The sequence below is a fragment of the Acomys minous genome, assembly GCF_964271855.1.
Source record: "Acomys minous genome assembly, chromosome: 15".
NCBI classification, from domain to species: Eukaryota; Metazoa; Chordata; class Mammalia; order Rodentia; family Muridae; genus Acomys; species Acomys minous.
The window spans coordinates 57228997-57247192 of record NC_140497.1 but is presented as its reverse complement, the minus strand read 5'-3'; the positions used below and the strand labels follow the sequence as shown (position 1 = coordinate 57247192).

The window sequence follows — 18196 nt, the reverse complement described above, 5'->3', positions numbered from 1 at the left end:
TGGCACTATTCCCAAACCCTACCGTATTACATGAATGATTTGGGCACAGTGAGCCACTTACAGCAGTTCAGGAGTAGTGGGGCACTCTGAGATCCGAGGAGGTTCTCATTCAGAGGCCAGGCTTGCCAGGCGTCCACCCAGAGAGGAGCAGTCAAGCCTCCTCCTGTCTGCACAGTGGAAGATTTTCCTCTTCCTTTTGTTTATTTGTTCAGTCATTTATTTATATCAGTGCCTTAGTCATTTTGTGTTGCTATAATTAAACAGAAATGAAGGGTTTTTTTGTTGACTCTGAAGGATAGGAAGTTCAAGACCAGAGGCTGCCTGTGGTGTGATCCTTCTTGCTGGTGGAGACACCTTGCAGAATCCCAGGGGGTGCAGGGCATCGTGAGTTCAGAGTCTTATTTCAAGCCCCTCTCCCCACCAGACAATGCAGTTTTGTAGCATTAGGAACCCACCCACATGGCCTTCCTTATCTCCCAAAGATCCTACCTTCAAATACCATAGTCCTTTAAGTGTCTACCCTCTTAATACATTACAACAGGGATTAAGTTTTAACACGAGGTTGGGTGGGGCCAGTCAGCCGATAGCAGTTAACTCGGGTTTATACACAATTACTTTATGCTTTGGGTTATATTCCAAAATTCTGTTTGAAGCTTTGGCTCTGGACAGCTCCTTAAGTTGGCCCCTCTGCCCTTCGCTGAACCTTGCTGTTTTGTTTTTCAGCTCTTCCTTTCTTTCCTGATACTCCAGGATGTTCTAGGTTTTTCTTATGTAGTTCCTGTGCCAGCTCCAAAACCTAATCATGTATCCAAGGAGCCTTTGCTTCTGTTATGTAGTGATGCTTTAAGACCTCAAACCATCCATTGTAGGAAAGTTGGGACATAGACAAAAGAATGAAAAGGGGTGCAGGTTAGGAGTGAGCACACGGTGGAGACCATTAACGTTTTGTTATTTAATGAGGGCTCAAAGCAAAACAGGAGGTTATTTTTGCAGCATTTTTTTTTCCTGTTGCACTTCATGTCTGGTAATTATGTAACAGACCCGAGAGCAGCATTCTTCTAAAGCCTTTCAACCTCTTTTCTAAGCTCTCTGCAGAGGCAGGAGTCTGTGGGAGCAGAGGAAGGCTGCAGGCGCGGAAGGATGTGTGACATTTTCGGCAGAAGAGCTCACAATTCTTTTCACTCTTTGCTGTGTGTGCTAATTTTGGACACCAGTGTTCAGAGTTTTTGAGATGTCAACGAAGCTCTTACTATGAGGACCGATCCATATCACTTGTGTTCCTTTCCTAAAATGAGCTTAGTAATTGAGGAATTCTCTTGGAACATGGCATTCCAGCGGAGAGTGTGATATTTTTAAGTCAAACTTCACAGGGTATCAGGGAACGTTTTGTTCAGCTCGCTCCCCGGTACACATTTGTTCTGTAAGCTTCCCTGAGGGCTTTACTGGTGTTCTGTTGCATGGAGGCCTACCTTCTGCTGAGAGCTACCGCAGGGCCTTTGGAAAGGGCACCCGTTAGTGGAGTCTACCTTGCGGCAGGGGAAGCCTACTGTTTAACACCCAGAGGACAGGAGAACTCTACCGTGTGCATCATCTGTGCCCGGTGTTTGCTACTACAGCTTCTTGCTTGCAGCGGGTGGACACCAACCGAAGGTGATGGTTTTAAAAATGGGATTCTCCTTTTTAAACACGTCATGTTTTAAAGAATTCTTTGAGAACTTCATACAAGGTGTTTTAGTCATTTCGCACTCCTCCCCCCACGCCTCCCACATCGTCCTCCACACCACCTCCCAACTATGCGTGCCCTTTCTGTTTGTTTTATTGACATTCCACTGAATTTGGTTTGTGCTGCCCACACACTCACTGGTGTGTGTGGTCGGCCCACCAGGGACCACACCCTTAAAGGAAACGGACCCTTTCTTTCCCAGAAGTCATCATCAATAGCTCCTCCGTTGCCAGGGGTGGAGGGGTGGGAGGAGGGGGGCTTGTGCGCCCCTCCCTGGTCACTGCTCAATTGTCGACTGCCTTGTCCTTAAGTAGGACTTCTACTGTAGGACTCACTGCTCCTGTGAGTCCACGAGTGAGGTGCTCCCGTCATGTGCACACACAGCTTTGTTCTCACCCTTCTTGACATCCCGCTCTTGAACTCCCCCCCACCTCATCTTCCACAGTGGTCCCCGAGCCCCGGGGGAGGGCGTGATGCAGATGCCCAGTTTGTGGCTGGGAACTCCACTGACACTCTTTTTGAGATCTATACTCATTGTATGGATATAAAGATATGAATTTAGAGGGCAGTTTGATGCTGTGTCTACTTAGCAGAGAATCGCAGATTTTTCTCTGGGGCTTGTGAATTCCGCAACTATGGGTTCTTGGCCAGATTTGCAGTACCAGGCCTATTTCCTTTGGTAGAGTTGGCCTTTAATCCAATCAGAAAGTAGTTGGCTGCCCCTGTACATTTGTGCCACTATTGCACCCGTTGGCATATCTTGTTAGACCAGTCGTGATTATAGTTCGCAGGATTCAGGCTGGGTGAGACTGTGGATGACCTTTTTGTCCTGCCAGCTGCCCCTTCCACCGCTATGAAAGCTAGCCAGCAAGGGAGCTCATTGATCAGCACCAACTTGGCTTCTTCATATGTTATGACCAAAGTGCTTCAGCAATAGGGTCTTAAAGACAAATGAGTATAGCCTGTCTTTAAACTATGAGTCTCTTACCTTCTGAAACATCATTTCCAAAGCCTGAATCCTTGTAGTCCAAAGTATAAGGAGGCTAGCTAAATAAATGTCCTCAATTAGACTTGTCTGCTTGACCAAGGCTACACCATCTGGAAAAAAATTTCTGTAGCTGTCTTTATGGCAGAGACATGAACATATACATGCATGTATATAAGTCAGAGTGTTCTGAATTTATAAAGACTCAAATGAAAAACTGGCATCTCTGGTAATCTGAAAACCTCCCAATAGTTTTTAGGCTAAGTCTTGGCTGATGCCATTAATTAGCAGTTTAACAAGAAAGTACTCACGTGAAGAACAACGGCAACATCACTATTTGTGTAATTTTAAAAGAGGATTAAGAAAGATATCGGAGTACAGTGGGACTCTTCTCTGGCCTTCTTTTTTTTGTTTATTTGTTTTTGTTTGTTTGTTTGCTTTTTGGTTCTTCGAGACAGAGTTTCTCTGTGTAGCCTTGGCTGTCCTAGACTCACTTTGTAGACCAGGCTGGCCTTGAACTCAAAGCGATCTGCCTGTCTCTGCCTCCCGAGTGCTGGGATTAATGGTGAGCACCACCATGCCCAGCGCTTCTCTGGCCTTCTAAAAGGATTTCTGGGTGTGAACGTGTTGTTGTTGTTGTTGTTGTTGTTGTTGTTGTTGTTGTGTGTGTGTATGTGTGTGTGTGTGTGTCCGTGTGTCCACTCAGCTAACAGTTTGGTGGTTTGGGGTAATAAAGGCATTAGAAGATGAAGAAGGATAACACTGTTTGTTGTGTTCTTTGTACTTTAGGCTAAGGTTTGTATAGAACCAGGCTCTGCCCATATGTTAGATTAGTCTAGATATGAATGAAAAATGCCATTTTTACCTGCACTGCTCCTGATATAAGTGGAATGTGTCCATGCATGCTAGCTCGCTTCTTTCTGTGCATGTACCCTTCCCCACCCCTACATCCCTGTGTTCCTGTACTGTTTAGAAATGTCTACATTCTGGCTTACTTTTTATATCTATATAGATAATTTTATTAATTTTTTGGGGGGGGACTTCGAGACAGGGTTTCTCTGTGTAGCCTTGACTGTCCTGGACTCACTTTGTAGACCAGGCTGGCCTCGAACTCACAGTGATCCGCCTGCCTCTGCCTCCCGAGTGCTGGGATTAAAGGTGTGAGCCACCACGCCCAGCCCTTATTATTATTTTTAAAGACCAAGTTTCACTGAATAGTCCTGGGTGTCTTGGAACTCACTTTGTAGACCAGGCTGGCCTTGAACTCAGAGATCCACCTGCTTCTGCCTCCCGAGTGCAGGGATTAAAGGCTTGCGCCACCCCCACATGGCTGTATGGACAAATGTAAAAAGGAAAAAACGAATCTATTTTTAGAGTCATGAGAAAATCACCTGTCATTTGCCTCCTTCTCCCCACAGTCACCTGACCACCTGTCTTTATGACACGGGTGTAGTTGTAAAGGCTTACTGGGAGGGAGCCTCACTTTTATGGGATGTGTAGTTAAACAAGAACAAGTTCCTTTTAAGTCTTGGGTGAGTTCAGCCCAACAGGGGCAGCGAGAACAAGGCAGAGCATGCCAGCTGGTGTGTTTCCGTGCTCAGCCTCGGTGTTTAATGATGTCCTCTGTTTGGGTTTAGGTCACCTTTTCCCACAAAACCTGTTAGCATGTCTGTTGAAGAGGGGATTGTGTAACAAAGTTACTCTGAGGAATACTGTAATTAAAAGCAAACCGTAAACTGATTTTTGTAAAACATGCAGTCTTAACAGCATGGCTACTCATTGTTAATGTACACAAAGGGGATGTGGTGGAAGGTTGAGTTTTGGGACTATGGGATGACGTTTGTTCATTTAATACCCGGAGGCCTTGGTTCTTCTTGCTCTTAGTTGACCTTGAATTTTTTTTCTTTTTTTTTTTTTTAATAAAAAATGGAAGCAAATGACAGTGATCTAGATTTGAGGTTTGGTATTGGTCACCCTTGGCATTTCAGCATGAAATTAGGGTTCAGTGTTGGCCTGGTGTGTATAGTTAGGGTTCCATGTTGGTCAGCCTTTGCACCCTTAGTTTGACTTGTCTTGTCAGGTCTACTTAGGACTTGAAATGGCTGAGACATGTTTCCGATTTTCTTGAATGTTCTAAAAACAAAAAGAAATGAAGCAGGAAACTCCCACCGCTTCAGACATCCGCCCTCTGTACTGTTACCACTGAGTGCGTCCTAATGAATGTGATTACCCTCTTAGTGGATGGTGTTCGTGCATGGAAAGATGCTATCTTAGCCTCTAATATGGTGCCTAGCAATTTGTGCGTGAACTTACGCAGCCATGACTCTGATAATTGCACTTATTCTCTGTGGTACTTAAAGAGTGCAGTAACGCGGATGGCTCACTACACATGCACCTCTACGTATGAGGAGGGACACCTCTGAACACTTGCCTATTGACCTCCAAAGATGCATGCAGTAAACCAACTGGCGTGACAGTGTTTTTCTTTTGATGTTGGCATAAAATGTTCTTTATTTTGGTTGCTCAATGTCTCCGTCGTTTCTGAAGAGCAGTGAAGCCTTTGACAGCGTGTGTTTTCATCTTAAGACCTCTTCCATAGAATGCAGTTGCCCGGATGTGCTTATTGATCAGTGGGGATTCTGGCTGTTTTCACTGATGCTTTGACTGTCAGGCTATATTTCAGGGGAATTAGATGTGCTGTATTAAGAATAGAAAACAACCCCCACACCTGACGGTTCTCTCTTTAGACTAAGTTGCATGCATCAGAAAGCAACTTTGTCCTGAGCTGAGCAGTTTCAGAGGCCAGCAGAGGTTCAGCCAGTGTTCATGACATCATCTCTCATTCCATTAGGCAGCAGCATTCTCTCCAGTGGGCTAAGTGGGCCTGTGGACTCTGCCTCATCCTAAGCATGCTGGGCAAACCACAGCTGAGCAGGGAGTGCATCAGAGTGGAGAGAACGTACAGCAGTCCCCTAGGGAGCTGCCGCTACCAGTTTTATCCCCCTCTTCCCCCCCTCCCGCTTTGAGGAGGACACCAGCTATTTAAGGAAGACATTTAAAGATCTTATGCCAGGTCCTAATTCATTTTTTTTAAAAACTGTGTTTTAAGGCCCTTTGCCTGTGAGGAAAGTTGGCATCAAAGGACAGAGAGCAGCAGACAGTGTCCGTTTACTGGCAGCACAGATGAGCCGAAATCTCCTCACACTGGCAAACAGGGCAGGTCTTGTTGGCCACATGCAGGTCTGCATTAAGAAAGGTGAGGGTGTCCTTCAGGGCACCCGTAATAAACTTGTAAGCTTTAATTCAGCTGGGTTCCACTATGGTTGTGCGTCACCACGAGACTGCATGGTAATGAAGCCAAGGCACTGTGGGCCAGGACTCTGTGGACGGCAAGAGGCAAGGGGACAGCGGCTGTGAGCCAGAGCCACAGACTCTTTGCTGCTTCTTCTTCTGCGGCCACAGCGGCCGCTGCTCTGCCTCCCCTGCCGCTGCTCCTGCAGCCAGCCAAGACACAATGTTGAGTCTACAGGATTCTGTGTTTTTTGAAATTAGCATAAAGTCCTTGTTAAAATCCTGGAGCAGCAGCTGTGAGTATAGATGCCTGCCTTGGGGGGGGGGGGAGGGAGATGCTGAGCTGGGGGTAGTCTTGCTGTCCTGCATGCCTTCTCTCCAGACCCATCCAGATCAAACCAGAGCCTTGAAAGTACCCCGGACGGTGTGCTCGCCAACAGCCACCAGGCAGGCCAAAAGTATTGAGGCGCACGTGTGAGGCGCTTGTAATTCAGGTAGTTAGGTTTTTCTTTGACTTAAATTTCCCAGCCTCAGGTTTGCTGTTGTGTTAGTCCAGCAATTTTCCTCACAGTCGATCAAGAATAGGGCCGCCGACAAGTCAGCTGAGGTTCCTGCAGGGTTTGGGATTCGAGTACCATTCCACGGTGCTTGTTAGTACAGTGTGTGTGTGTGTGTGTGTGTGTGTGTGTGTGTGTGTGTGTGTGTGTGTATAGCAACACCGGCTCTCTCAGGCATCAGGCAGTTTCATGGGACATCAGTAACTTTCCTCTGCTGTATCTGAAGTTGTCGTGGGTGATTGTCATGTGCCCTTGATTTTTATGAGAAATAACATTCAGCATGATGTATTTCCAATTCACTTAAGTCAGGACAGCAAGTGCAGTTGAGCTGTGATTCTCTCTCCCGAGTCCCTCCCCCAAGCAAGGCTTTGGCAGAAACATTGATTCATCTCGTATGTTTCGATGGTTACTTTTGCTCCGGAAAAAAAAATCTTCAGCACACTTTGATAAGATTTATCATCCCAGACTCTTTACTTCCCTGCCAAAATAATCATCACCATCAATTCAGGAGATCAAGCTAATGAATTAAGCGAGCTCCAGTCCTGTTGTAGGGGTTGTTTTATGCAAAGAAAATTGAAGCATAGAAAAATCGTGACTCCTCCAAGGTCATGTGGCATCGAAGAGCTGGGGGCAGAGAATCCGGTTGGTCTGGCTCCCAACTGCCACTGGTGCCCAAGCAGCTCAATGAATCAAACATGAGCGATTAAATTCAGAAAGTCTTTCCTGCTCAGCTCTGTATGAAAATACTTACCTAATGGGGGGGGGGTTCTGTTTCACAAGCAAATGATATGCAAAACTCCCTGACGACAATCTGAAGGGGTCTGTGTGTGCCCACTGCACTGCCTCCGTGCCTGCTTCTCACTGATTTCTGATTTCTAAGTAGTTTTTTCATGCGTAGGTATTGCCTTGCCAGATGCCAGGAAACTGTTAGCTTCAGGAAAGTTTCTAAAGTGAGTAAACACAGTTAAAATATTGGGGGACTTGTGATGGTTAAATACTTTCAGTAGTTAAAAGCTAGCTGTGCGAAATATACTTTTGCAGGGGTAAGTTAGACCAGAGTTAGTACTCTTCCTGGCCCCGCCCCGTCCTCGTCATGTCTTTATCTGTAGCAAGACTAGAATGAGGCCATAACTAACATGCTCATATGGGGAAACAGTCTATTATGCCACAGCAGCTTGTCATAGACAACCCCAGTGCACTTATTTGTGATCATTTAAACATTTCCTCACGTGCCTGGACCGTGTAGCCAGCCACAGCCAAGTCTCACTTAATCATATTCCCTGACTCTGAAAGTGAACCCAGAGCAGATGCTTGCCAGAGCCTCGGGTTTTGGCCGCGCTGGTAGGAGAGTGATGGAGTTTGTGGGTAACCCATAGCCCTTGGGCGTTCGTAGTACGTATCTCTTGAAGATGTTCTCAGAGTTACAAAGCAATATGTTAATATTGAAAATAAATCAAATAAATCGCTAGGGTCAATGTTTAGTAAGGCCCCAACCAGGTCTGTTTTAGGCCTGAGAAATGGGAGGCGGTTTTAGTTTATGTAGCGTCAACGAGTGCCAGTGCAGAGAAAAGGAGAAGATGCTGGGAGCTGGGAGAGGCTAGTAGCTGGCTGTCTCTTTCTAGGGATGTTTCCATTGCACCAATACTTCTGAATCAGCTGACATCGATTGCGTGTGTGCTGTGGGATACAGAAGGGCACGAGAGATGGGTGGTTGCTCTCTGCCAGTGTCTGCGGGGAGAGAGAAAGCCTAACAGGAAAGTTACAGCGAGGCTTAGTTGAAGGGTACTACACGTGCCCTGTGACTACCAGCTGATGGCAGCGGATCTGGGAGAACAGAGGTGGCGTTAACATAGGGATAGGGGAGACGTGGAGGGAGGGGGCTTTTCTGTGCTTGGCTCGGAGTACCAGAACAGTCCCTAGGCCCAGAGACAGTGTTGGCATTCAGGACTTTGTCTGTGAGCCAAGGGTGGGTTAGTAAGCCGTTTCGCTCCACTCCTCCAGTCAGGGTCAGGATTTGTCACTTCACCTTCTGAGTTTTCTTATTGTCTCCTGAGTGTGTTGGCATGGCCACAGCCTTAAACTCAGCACCCACTCTGGGGATGAGGGTGGGGCTGGGGTGCATTGATGGCCACCTGGATTATCTCCATCACAGCCTGTACTATCTGCAGATTCCGTTTGCTGCTAACGGTTCTTTTTAAATTCCCTTCCCTTAGTGTCCTCTTCCATACTCCAGTCTTTCTGTCCCCTATAGAATTAAATGTTCCCTCGCTTGGCGTCTGTTCTGTCCCCTATAGAATTAAATGCCCCTCACTTGGCCTCTGTTCTGTCCCCTATAGAATTAAATGTCCCCTCACTTGGCCTCTGTTCTGTCCCCTATAGAATTAAATGTCCCCTCAGTTGGCCTCTGTTCTGTCCCCTATAGAACTAAACGTCCCCTCACTTGGCCTCTGCTCATTTCATCCATCTCTCCCTTTGCCATTCTTGCCCTGCTCTGTGACCATGCTGTGCCTTTGTGGTTTTGTTTCCCTTGGCCTGCATGGCCACCCCTGTCTGCTTCACGGGGCACCCCATCCTGTCTGCTTTGCATGGAACACTTAATCTCCGTCACCCATCCTTGCAGTCAGCCGGTCAGTCAATGCTGCATCTGTCGTGTGCTTCCCTTTGAGCATCATCGGCCCTTGGCTCCCTCCTGCTCCTCTCTGCTCCCTGCTCAAGGTATGGATCAGTTTGTCTTTCGTTCTTTGTTCGCTTCATGCTTTGTTGAGCTCTTGGAAATGTCTAGGCACCTTACAGAGCAGGTAAAATGCAGTCATTTCTGTGGGAAGGAATTAGCAATAGCACAAAAGGTAGGAAGCTATATATATGCCCTGTCTCCTGTTATCTGATTATTAATATCACATGCTCTGGACACATGCACATATGAGCAACCCAAAATAGACCTAGTAAGATGTGTGTGTACATGCTCACACACACACACACACACACACACACACACACACACAATTAAAAAGGTAATAAATTTGGGACAGGGGACATAGAAGAACTTGGGGATAGACGTGAGGGAGATGAAGTGCTCAAGTAGGAAGTTCTCAAAAAAATAAAATGATAAGAAAAATAATAAATAGAAACAGCTTGAAAGTTAAAAAAAATACTATATGCGAACATTGCCCCTCGGGGAAACAAGTCAAAAAGCAAATTTGTATAAAATCATTCCATAGTGATTTTTAAAGCTTTATTTATTTATTGTTACATATACAGTGCTCTGCCTGCATGTACATTGCAGGCCAGAAGAGGGCATCAGATCACATTATAGATGGTTGTGAGCTACAATGTGGTTGCTGGGAATTGAACTCAGGACCTCTGGAAGAGCAATCAGTGCTCTTAACCTCTGAGCCATCTCACCAGCTCCCTCCCCCCATAGTGAGTTTTTAAAAGTAGTAATTCATTACATTCCATTTATTGAATTTCTTGGGAAGAACAGTGAACAACTTGGTTTGTTAAATATCTTTTATAAAAAACAAAAACAAAAAAGAAATGAAAAAAAATCCCATGAAATTTATATTTCAAATGTCGCCCCTCACCTTCCTCAAGAATGAAAGAAAAAGAAAGAAAATTGAAGAGTTTCTCCGACTCACCGAGCCTTACTCACAGTGTGCCTATCACTGGCAGTAAGGCTCTTCTTTACATGACAGGCTGGCGTGGCTCTTGTTGGGCCATATGCTGCCTTGGGTTCTAAGTGTGGAGGCCCTCATAGGGACTGCTTAGCTGGTGGCACGTTCCCGCTGAAGTTTGATGAGAGCTGAGCCTTTTGTCTTTCAGTAACAATGAAGTGACATCCATGTGGCCTAAATTCAGGGCTTTGTCTCTGAGCCAACACTATCAGGCATCACTCCTTTTTTTTAAAAAAAGAAATGGAGTCAGGAACATTGTGTGAAGCCAGCTGCACAGCGAAGCTGTATCCTTTAAGAGATTGGCGGAAGGCCCCCCATTGATAAGGCCAAGAAGCTTCCGCCTATTCCATCCTTTTCTGTGGTGTTGATGAAGATGGTAAATGCGTAGACAGTACCTCTTGTGAAAATATTTTTGGAATTACCTCTGCTTACATAACTTTACATGGCAGCTCCTATTTCAAAGGATTCGGCTTCTGCCGCAGACAATAGAATAGATAAACTGACCCCGTTTAACGGTCTTATCAACGAGAACATGAATTAGGTGTGTTACGGGACTAGATTCTCATCGACTGCTTGGACTTGCACAGTGGCGTACGTCTCAGATAGTTTTCAGGACTCAGAAATGCTTTTCCTGCATCACAGATGGAGTCCTCCACCCCCACCCCCATCCCCCACCCCCACCCCCCATTATGCTTTCTTATCTAAGTTTGTTAAAATCATAATGCCCTTTGGTTGAAGTAAAACTTTGCATCTGTTGCAGCACTTCTGGGCCTGGTTTCATATATGGCCTGTGCACGTGTGCGTGCACATGCATGCTCTCATGTTATACACGCGTGTATTTATGAGCCCCCATTCAATCATGAGAATCTACTATCCTGATCCTAGAAACAGCTCTGTCGGGATAGCACTCAAGGTATAAACTTCCTCTCACGGTATCCGGTCTGCCATTGCTTCCTATGTTCTTAAGGTTCTGCAGCCGTCACCACTGTCTAATGGCGGAATATTTTCATCACTCCCATCAAAGAAACTCTGTGTTCATTAATCTGCTTTCTGCACTGTGGCCACTCTGGACATTTTGTGTAATGATGTCACATAGTGTTCACGTATTGGCGCTTTACTACTTTTTATGGCTGTTTAAATTCCATTGTATGACTAGTGAATCTATTTTGCATATCCATCTATCAGTTGACATGTTTCTGATTTTCCTTTTCTTTCTTTAAAGCTCGGATAACCCAAAGAACATTAAGACCCCCCCTCCCCCTCTCCCCCTGCCCTCCAATCCCCCACACCCGGCATGCTTTAGCTAACTTCCTTTAATTCATATTTTAGTTAGGGGCATCTCTGGTGAGATGGTTGAACCAACAAAGGGCAAAGTGTTTATCTGACAAAGATGTTATTACATGGGAGGTACATTTAGTCACAGATGACATAAATATTGAAGCCATAGGAGCACTAAGTCTTAGCTTAGACGTGGGAGGCGGTGGACATCGCTAGCGAGGGTTCTGTGCAGCCACCCCTGTAGGGTAGCTCGCTTGTTCATAGCCGTCTTGTCAGTGACTTCTCTGTAAAGAGTGTCTGTTGGTTGCAGTGGAAAATTATCATCCCCTCCCTGCTTATTGCCCAAATGCCCTGTCATCCCTTCAGAGAAATCTATGTTTTAGGTAATGGATGCCTTGTGGGTGCTGGGAATCGAACCCAGGTCCTCTGGAAGGGCAGCCGGTGCTCTTAATCGCTAAGTGATTTCTCCAGACCTTAGAACCCTTATCCTAAACAGCTAGATCTTTCCTTTGGAAGACAGTGAATTGTACATGTGATCAGAGTTCATAGTAGGAAAACATATAAATTGCTTTATAAGCTGTATTTTAGTTCCATTATTAGCACTGCTAATTAGCAAAGGCTTCCATAAAGAGTAAGGAGATGACTGCTCTGCTGACAGTGCATTAGCAAATGTAGACCACACTGCATACAGTGAACGAGTAGCTTTTCATTCAAGATGTTTCTCATAAAACTTTGGAACAGGATATGAATGAGTCGTTTTTAATATAGGGAGACCGAGAGAGAGAATGATTCCAGTATCGTGGTCTTGGGTATGCTCAAAGATAAGGTTATTGTGTGACCTACCCAGCCGCTGCTGGGGCTGCTGCCCAGAGCCTCCTGTGGTCGGAAAGGATAGTGGTCTGCCCCTTCACCTCCCGAGGGAAGAATTCGGCAAGTGTGGAGGCTGTTATTTCTATCTTCTAAACTTAAACGGTAGCCAGGGCCTGGCACGGGGCTCACTGATGACAAGCACTTGCCATGCAAGCCCACAGGAAAAGCCAGGGAGGTGTTGCCTGGAATCCCAGCACATACCCCCACACATATGTGCACTCCCACATGTGAGTATGTATACACGTACACGTACACACACACACACACACACACACACACACACACACACCAGGTAAAAAAAGGAGTAACAGACAATTTAGGTAGAGATAGGAGTTGATATGTAGACCAAATATAGAATATGCATAAGTCGTAAAGAAAAATTAATAATGACTTTTGAGTATATAGTTGAAATCCTGCCCCTTGAGATCACAGATAATGACAGGCAGAGGGGCGTGGCACTAAGATCGATGGTTCAAGCTCTAGACAATGAATGAATGGCTAATGTGGTTAAAACTGTAAAAAAAATCAATTCATCAAGATTTCTAATATGAAATAGGGGAACCATATTTGTCTTGTGTCTTACTGGCCCTTTGTTTTTCATGCTTGGGCTCTGCCCCATGACATATGCTTATTTAGGTAACCCCAAACTACCCGGTGGGGGGGTCATTTGTGATATCATATGATAGGTTTCTGTACTTAGAGAGCTTTAGAAACACAGTGATTGAAACTAATTTTAAATAAAATCATTGTATAGAGCCATTGCTCTTCTTTAGATTAGTGTAAGGCAGCAGCAGTCCTCCTTAAATTCACTTTTAGGAACGTCCAGATACTTAGGATGCCAGGACCCCAACTCCGGTAAGTCTGTTTCTGATTTAAGACACTGGCAGGATGGCCAGCAGCCCTGAGCATCAAGTCCAGGAGACTTAGCTTTGCCAGAGCGCCGAGTGCAGATCTGAAATGCCTGTCAGAGGGTGGAAAGATAATAAATAGTGTCAGAGATAGATTCTTTTTAGAGGTCTGGCAATTTCCTGATTTACTATGAGGAACGTGCCAAGTGGATGGTAATGCTACAGCTGGCCCCAGGTCCCCTGCTGACCTTGAGTAAGCTGACATAGAGTGAACGCTCACCTAAAGGCTGCACAGAGAGAGATGTGTGGGCTGCCACAGGGCCAGCGGGCTTGTGCCTTGTTCCGAGCCCTCACTTCCGTTGCAAGGCGGCGCTGGCATGGCATTCTGCTTCAGTCAGCAGCATGTGAGGTATTATTATAATGCCTTGCGTCTTCCCCACAGTGGCTACGATTACTCCGTTTACCATCTGCCCATCTGATAAATATAGTCACATATATATTTAAATATTCTTTCTATCTATCTATCTATCTATCTATCTATCTATCTATCTAAATCCCATTACTAGGGTGCATTCTCTGGGTGGTCCTAAGTTTGTTTGTTTGTTTGTTTGTTTGTTTTTTACCATGTTTGTTAGGTTTTCAGGTTTGTTTCCATGTGAGTCTGCTGCCTGTTTTTCTCCGTAGTGTTGCCTTTTTCTCGTTACTTTCATACAGATCACTGAGTAATTTATATTTTCTATCATGCGTAAGTACTTTTCCAAACTTGTCCTTTCTTGTTTGTGGTGTTGCTTACCTTAAGTATTTTAAATGGTTTATGTGGTTAGATGCAATTTTCAAATTGTTTCCCTTATATTTTATTTATTCATTGGTGTGTGTGGGTGATGTACATGTCACGGAGCGGATCTTGCAGTCAGACAACAGCTGCTGGGAGTTGCTTCTCTTCTTCTGTCATGTGGGTCCCAAGGCTCAGGCCTGAGAGGATGTGCCTTTACCTATTGAGCCATCCTGTTGGTTCAGATACAATTTTCTACAATAAATAATTTGGATTTTTTTCTATCTTGGCTAGTAGTCCTTTCTTGCCTGGATTATACAGGAAAGCCCTTAATTGTCTGTAAGTCTTTGAAAAATTAATTTTAAACTTCATGTCTATCTGTGCCTTAGTTTTTAAATATAGGGTCTGTAGTATTTCGCCAGTCTGTTTTGATTATTGCTGTATTTTTATTATAATTATAGTATTCCCAGATTTAGAAAATATTTATTTTTTGTTTTTTCAGACAAGGTCTTTCTACATAGTTCTGGTTGTCCTGGAACTCACTACATAGACCTGGCTGGTCTTGAACTCAGAGAGATCTATCCTCTTGCCTCTGCCTCCCAAATACTGGGGTTGAAGGTATGTGCTGTCATGCCTGCCTACCCATTGCATTTTTTAAAACATAACCTTTATGACATGTCTTGGAAGTTTATTCCTCTAGCTAGACACTAATAGGCTTTCCTCCACTATCACCTAGACAGCAGTCACATAGAAATTTAATTGAAATTATGCTAATGTGTTACTTTTGTGGCTCTTCTGTTAAACCATCTTATCTAAAATGCCTTTCCTTGTGTTCTGTTCTTTTATATCTTTTATATCCTTTAAGAAATCCTTGTCATTTCCGTGTGTAAGTCTTATGAGTTTTAAAAAGAGCTCTATGATTCTTCACTTACTGAGAATTCCATTCATGTATATAATGTATTTTGATCCTATGAACCCCACTGCCTCTCAGTTCCCCTAAGCTTCCCTTCCAACATGGCCTCCTCCCAATTTCATGTCCTCTTTATTTTTGAAAAATACAACCCACGAGTTCAACTAGTGCTGCCAGTAACGTGCAACAGTATGAGCTTAACCATGGTGCACACACAGCAGCCAACAACTGCCGATAGCGCCTCACTAAGGAGCGGGGCTTCTGAACTATTCTCCACACCCTCCTGCACCCTGACTGGCCCTATCTTGCGCAGGGAGCCATAACCGCTGTGAGCCCGTGAGTGCAATGGCCATGCCACGCCCGAGCCTGGGTAGCACGTCCTGTTTATGGCTGAGGCGCACAGCACTCTGACTAGTGTTGAGTCTTTGCCACAGCCACTGTTTGCTCTCTGAGGGTCTTCTCTGACCGTTGGCTGAGAGTGCATGTGTGTGGAATGAATTCTAGGCACAGCTGTGCAGAGTTAAAAGGTAAAATTCTCAGGGCTTTTCTAACTTTTTCTCCACATATTTTCTGTTTGTGAATGAAAGATTTTTTTCTTTAAAGACATTCGTGTTTCTTGATAATTATAGTATAGAAAGTTTTGTGTGTTTTTTAATATATATAAAAATTATTCAATTTTCTTTTCCTTTTTCTTCTTTCCTCTTTTGTTTTTTTTGTTCTTGTTTTGTTTTTGTTTTTGTTTTTGTTTTTCAAGATAAGGTTTCTCTGTGTAGCCCTGGCTATCCTGAGCTTACTCTGTAGACCAGGCTGGCCTCAAGCTCACAAGCATCCTCCTGCCTCTGCCTCTGCTTCACGTGTGCTGGGATAAAGGCGCGCACCACTGCCTGGCCAGCTTTCTCATAGTGTTGCACTTACTTATATTACTGATAGCTTCCAGAATAGTGTTGGATGATGATGCAACAATCAGCATCTTTGTTTTGTTTCTGTTTTTATAGAGATCTGTTTTATGCCTCAAAAAAAAAAAAAGTCAGCTTTTCATTATAGTAACAAAACGCCTGAAACAAATGCTTATAAAGAGAACGGGTTTGTTAAGGTTCCTAGACCGTGGTTGGATGAGCCCACTGTCTCCAGGCCTCTGTTAGGGTCACACAGTAAAGCAGAAACCAAAAGAGGAAAAGGGAGTGGCCCAGGGTCCCCGAGTTCCCTGGATGCTGCTGCTAGTGAAGCCACTGTGCCCTCCTTCTTCAGTAGTACTCCCCCAGCCCATAACACATTTATCATGTAAGCTGTAGCATTCTGATCGCAGCCCCAAAGGTTTATATCTATGTCACAGTGTAAAATTAGTCCAGTCTATCTGGAGGAGCCCCTGCCGTGTTCCGATGTTCCCGCAGCATTGCCCAAAAGTTTGAATTTGAGATCTCCTCTGTGATTGAAGGCAAAATCAACTATAAGCCTCTGGGGGAAAAAAAAAAAGAAAGAAAGAAAGAAAAGAAAAAGAAAAAGAAAAAAATCAGAAGCATGTACTTTTAAGTTACAGGCTTGGGCAGGCACAGAGTGAGCTATTTCAGAAGCCAGAAGTAGGAAAATGGTTAGGAGATGCTGGCCCAGGCAAGACTAGAACAGCAGAGCAAGCAATAAGTCCCAAAACTTCCTGTGGAGGGCCTGGGGCCACCGTGGGGAGTGGTTCCCAAGGGTTTGGACAGCTTTGTCCCTCTGGCCTCACTCACTGCCTGTGGCTTACCCCTTGGACAGGTTTTGTGGGTTCTCTGCAGCTTCCTGTAGTAGGTATTGTTCCACACCAACATCTGTGACTCCTTGGGCTATCAAGATTTCACAGTTGGCCCTGCCATGAGCTGGCTGAAGGGACGTAGTGCTCCCTGTGTGACCTCTCAGAAAGACCTTTTGGATCTTGGTGTGAGTTGCCACGGGAACTCTGTGACTCCTGCATTCCTCGTGGGTGCACACCCAGCATCGTGAGGATGGTGCCCAGTTTTCCTGTCAGTACCAGCTGTACCTGGGCCTGCCCGATCCACAGCCATAGCATCCTTGGAACATTTTACTGCACGTCCATGGAGGGCACACCCACAGCCCCCCACCCTACCAGCTCTGTTCCAAAAAGCACTCCGCCCAGGAAAGTCTCTGAAGCAAATCTGTATTGCTGGCATTTCTCAGCTTGAGGTGGCAGTGGCCTTGCTAGTTTGGTAGCTACTCCTGAGGCAGCCTTCCCTGGGTCCCAGTGCAAACTCCATGGCTTCTCTGTGTGTTTACTGAGGCTAGCAACTACACCCTGTTTAACTGGTCCATGGCGTGCACTGCTTTTCTGGCCAAGCTGTAACTTTCCCAAAGCCTTCCCTGTTGCCTTTTACTTTACTTGAGATCAGGTCTCACTGTGTGGTGCAGGCAGTGAGCTTGCAATCCTCCTCCTGCTTCAGCCTTTATCCCAGACCCTTTCCAAGTTCATGTATTTTTTTTTCTCTTGTTAATACTCATTGAGTCTGTTTAGTGCTGTTCTCACGTGCATGGGTGTGGTGCCAGCCACTGGAGTGTGGCAGTCCACCAAGAGCCACATCCCTGAAGAAAATGGACTCTCCCTGCTCCTGTAGCCATCACCTGCCAATAGCTCTCAGCTAGTTGTGGGGCCTCATGATCCCCTCCCCCACCCCCAGCCAACATCCAGCATATTTGGTAAATACCACATTATCTCTGGGATTTTAGAATGGTGTCTGAGCCAAGCTTCTCAAGGTTCCATAAGGACTCAAGAGCATCATAACTGGGATTCTCCAGCAGAGTAAATAATGGATTATATAGGATGGGTCCTTTTCCTTGAGCTTTGGAATATAGAATATTTCTGTGGTAGTCCTTAAGTGAAACACATTGAACACATGCCAGAGATGTCTCAGGACTTCTATGTTTAGAACCTCTTTTTAGCGGGAACAATTTAGATTGGGATTAATAAACATTTTCGAAACAGCTGTTCATAGAAGAGGCAAAAGTTTTAATCTTGCTATCCGTTACAATAGAATGGGAAGAAAAACATTGAACTAACTAGTGCGGGAAAATGATTTCATTCGCACACAATAGCGGTAGAAGGTTGAGGGATTAGAATGAATAAGATAGCCGGGCGTGGTGGCGCACGCCTTTAATCCCAGCACTCGGGAGGCAGAGGCTGGCCGATTGCTGTGAGTTCGAGGCCAGCCTGGTCTACAAAGTGAGTCCAGGACAGCCAAGACTACACAGAGAAACCCTGTCTCAAAAAACAAAAACAAAAAAAAAGAATAAGATAGAGATATG

The 18196-nt window shown here is 45.1% G+C and overlaps 1 protein-coding gene across 5 annotated transcripts in view; it reads left to right on the top strand.

Annotated features, from left to right (window-relative positions):
• FRYL (FRY like transcription coactivator) overlaps positions 1 to 18196 on the top strand; it is a 236645-nt gene that overhangs the window by 89229 nt on the left and 129220 nt on the right. For 2 of the 5 annotated variants that reach the window (XM_084759707.1, XM_084759705.1), the window contains exon 1: positions 6105 to 6295. The exons of 1 other annotated variant lie outside the window; for it this stretch is intronic. In XM_084759707.1, coding sequence (XP_084615833.1) covers positions 6223 to 6295 — 73 coding nt within the window. In that variant the 5' untranslated portion in view covers positions 6105 to 6222. Of the gene's footprint in view, positions 1 to 6104; positions 6296 to 18196 lie in introns of those variants that run through there. 2 more of the 5 variants (XM_084759708.1, XM_084759706.1) reach the window with 1 other exon arrangement.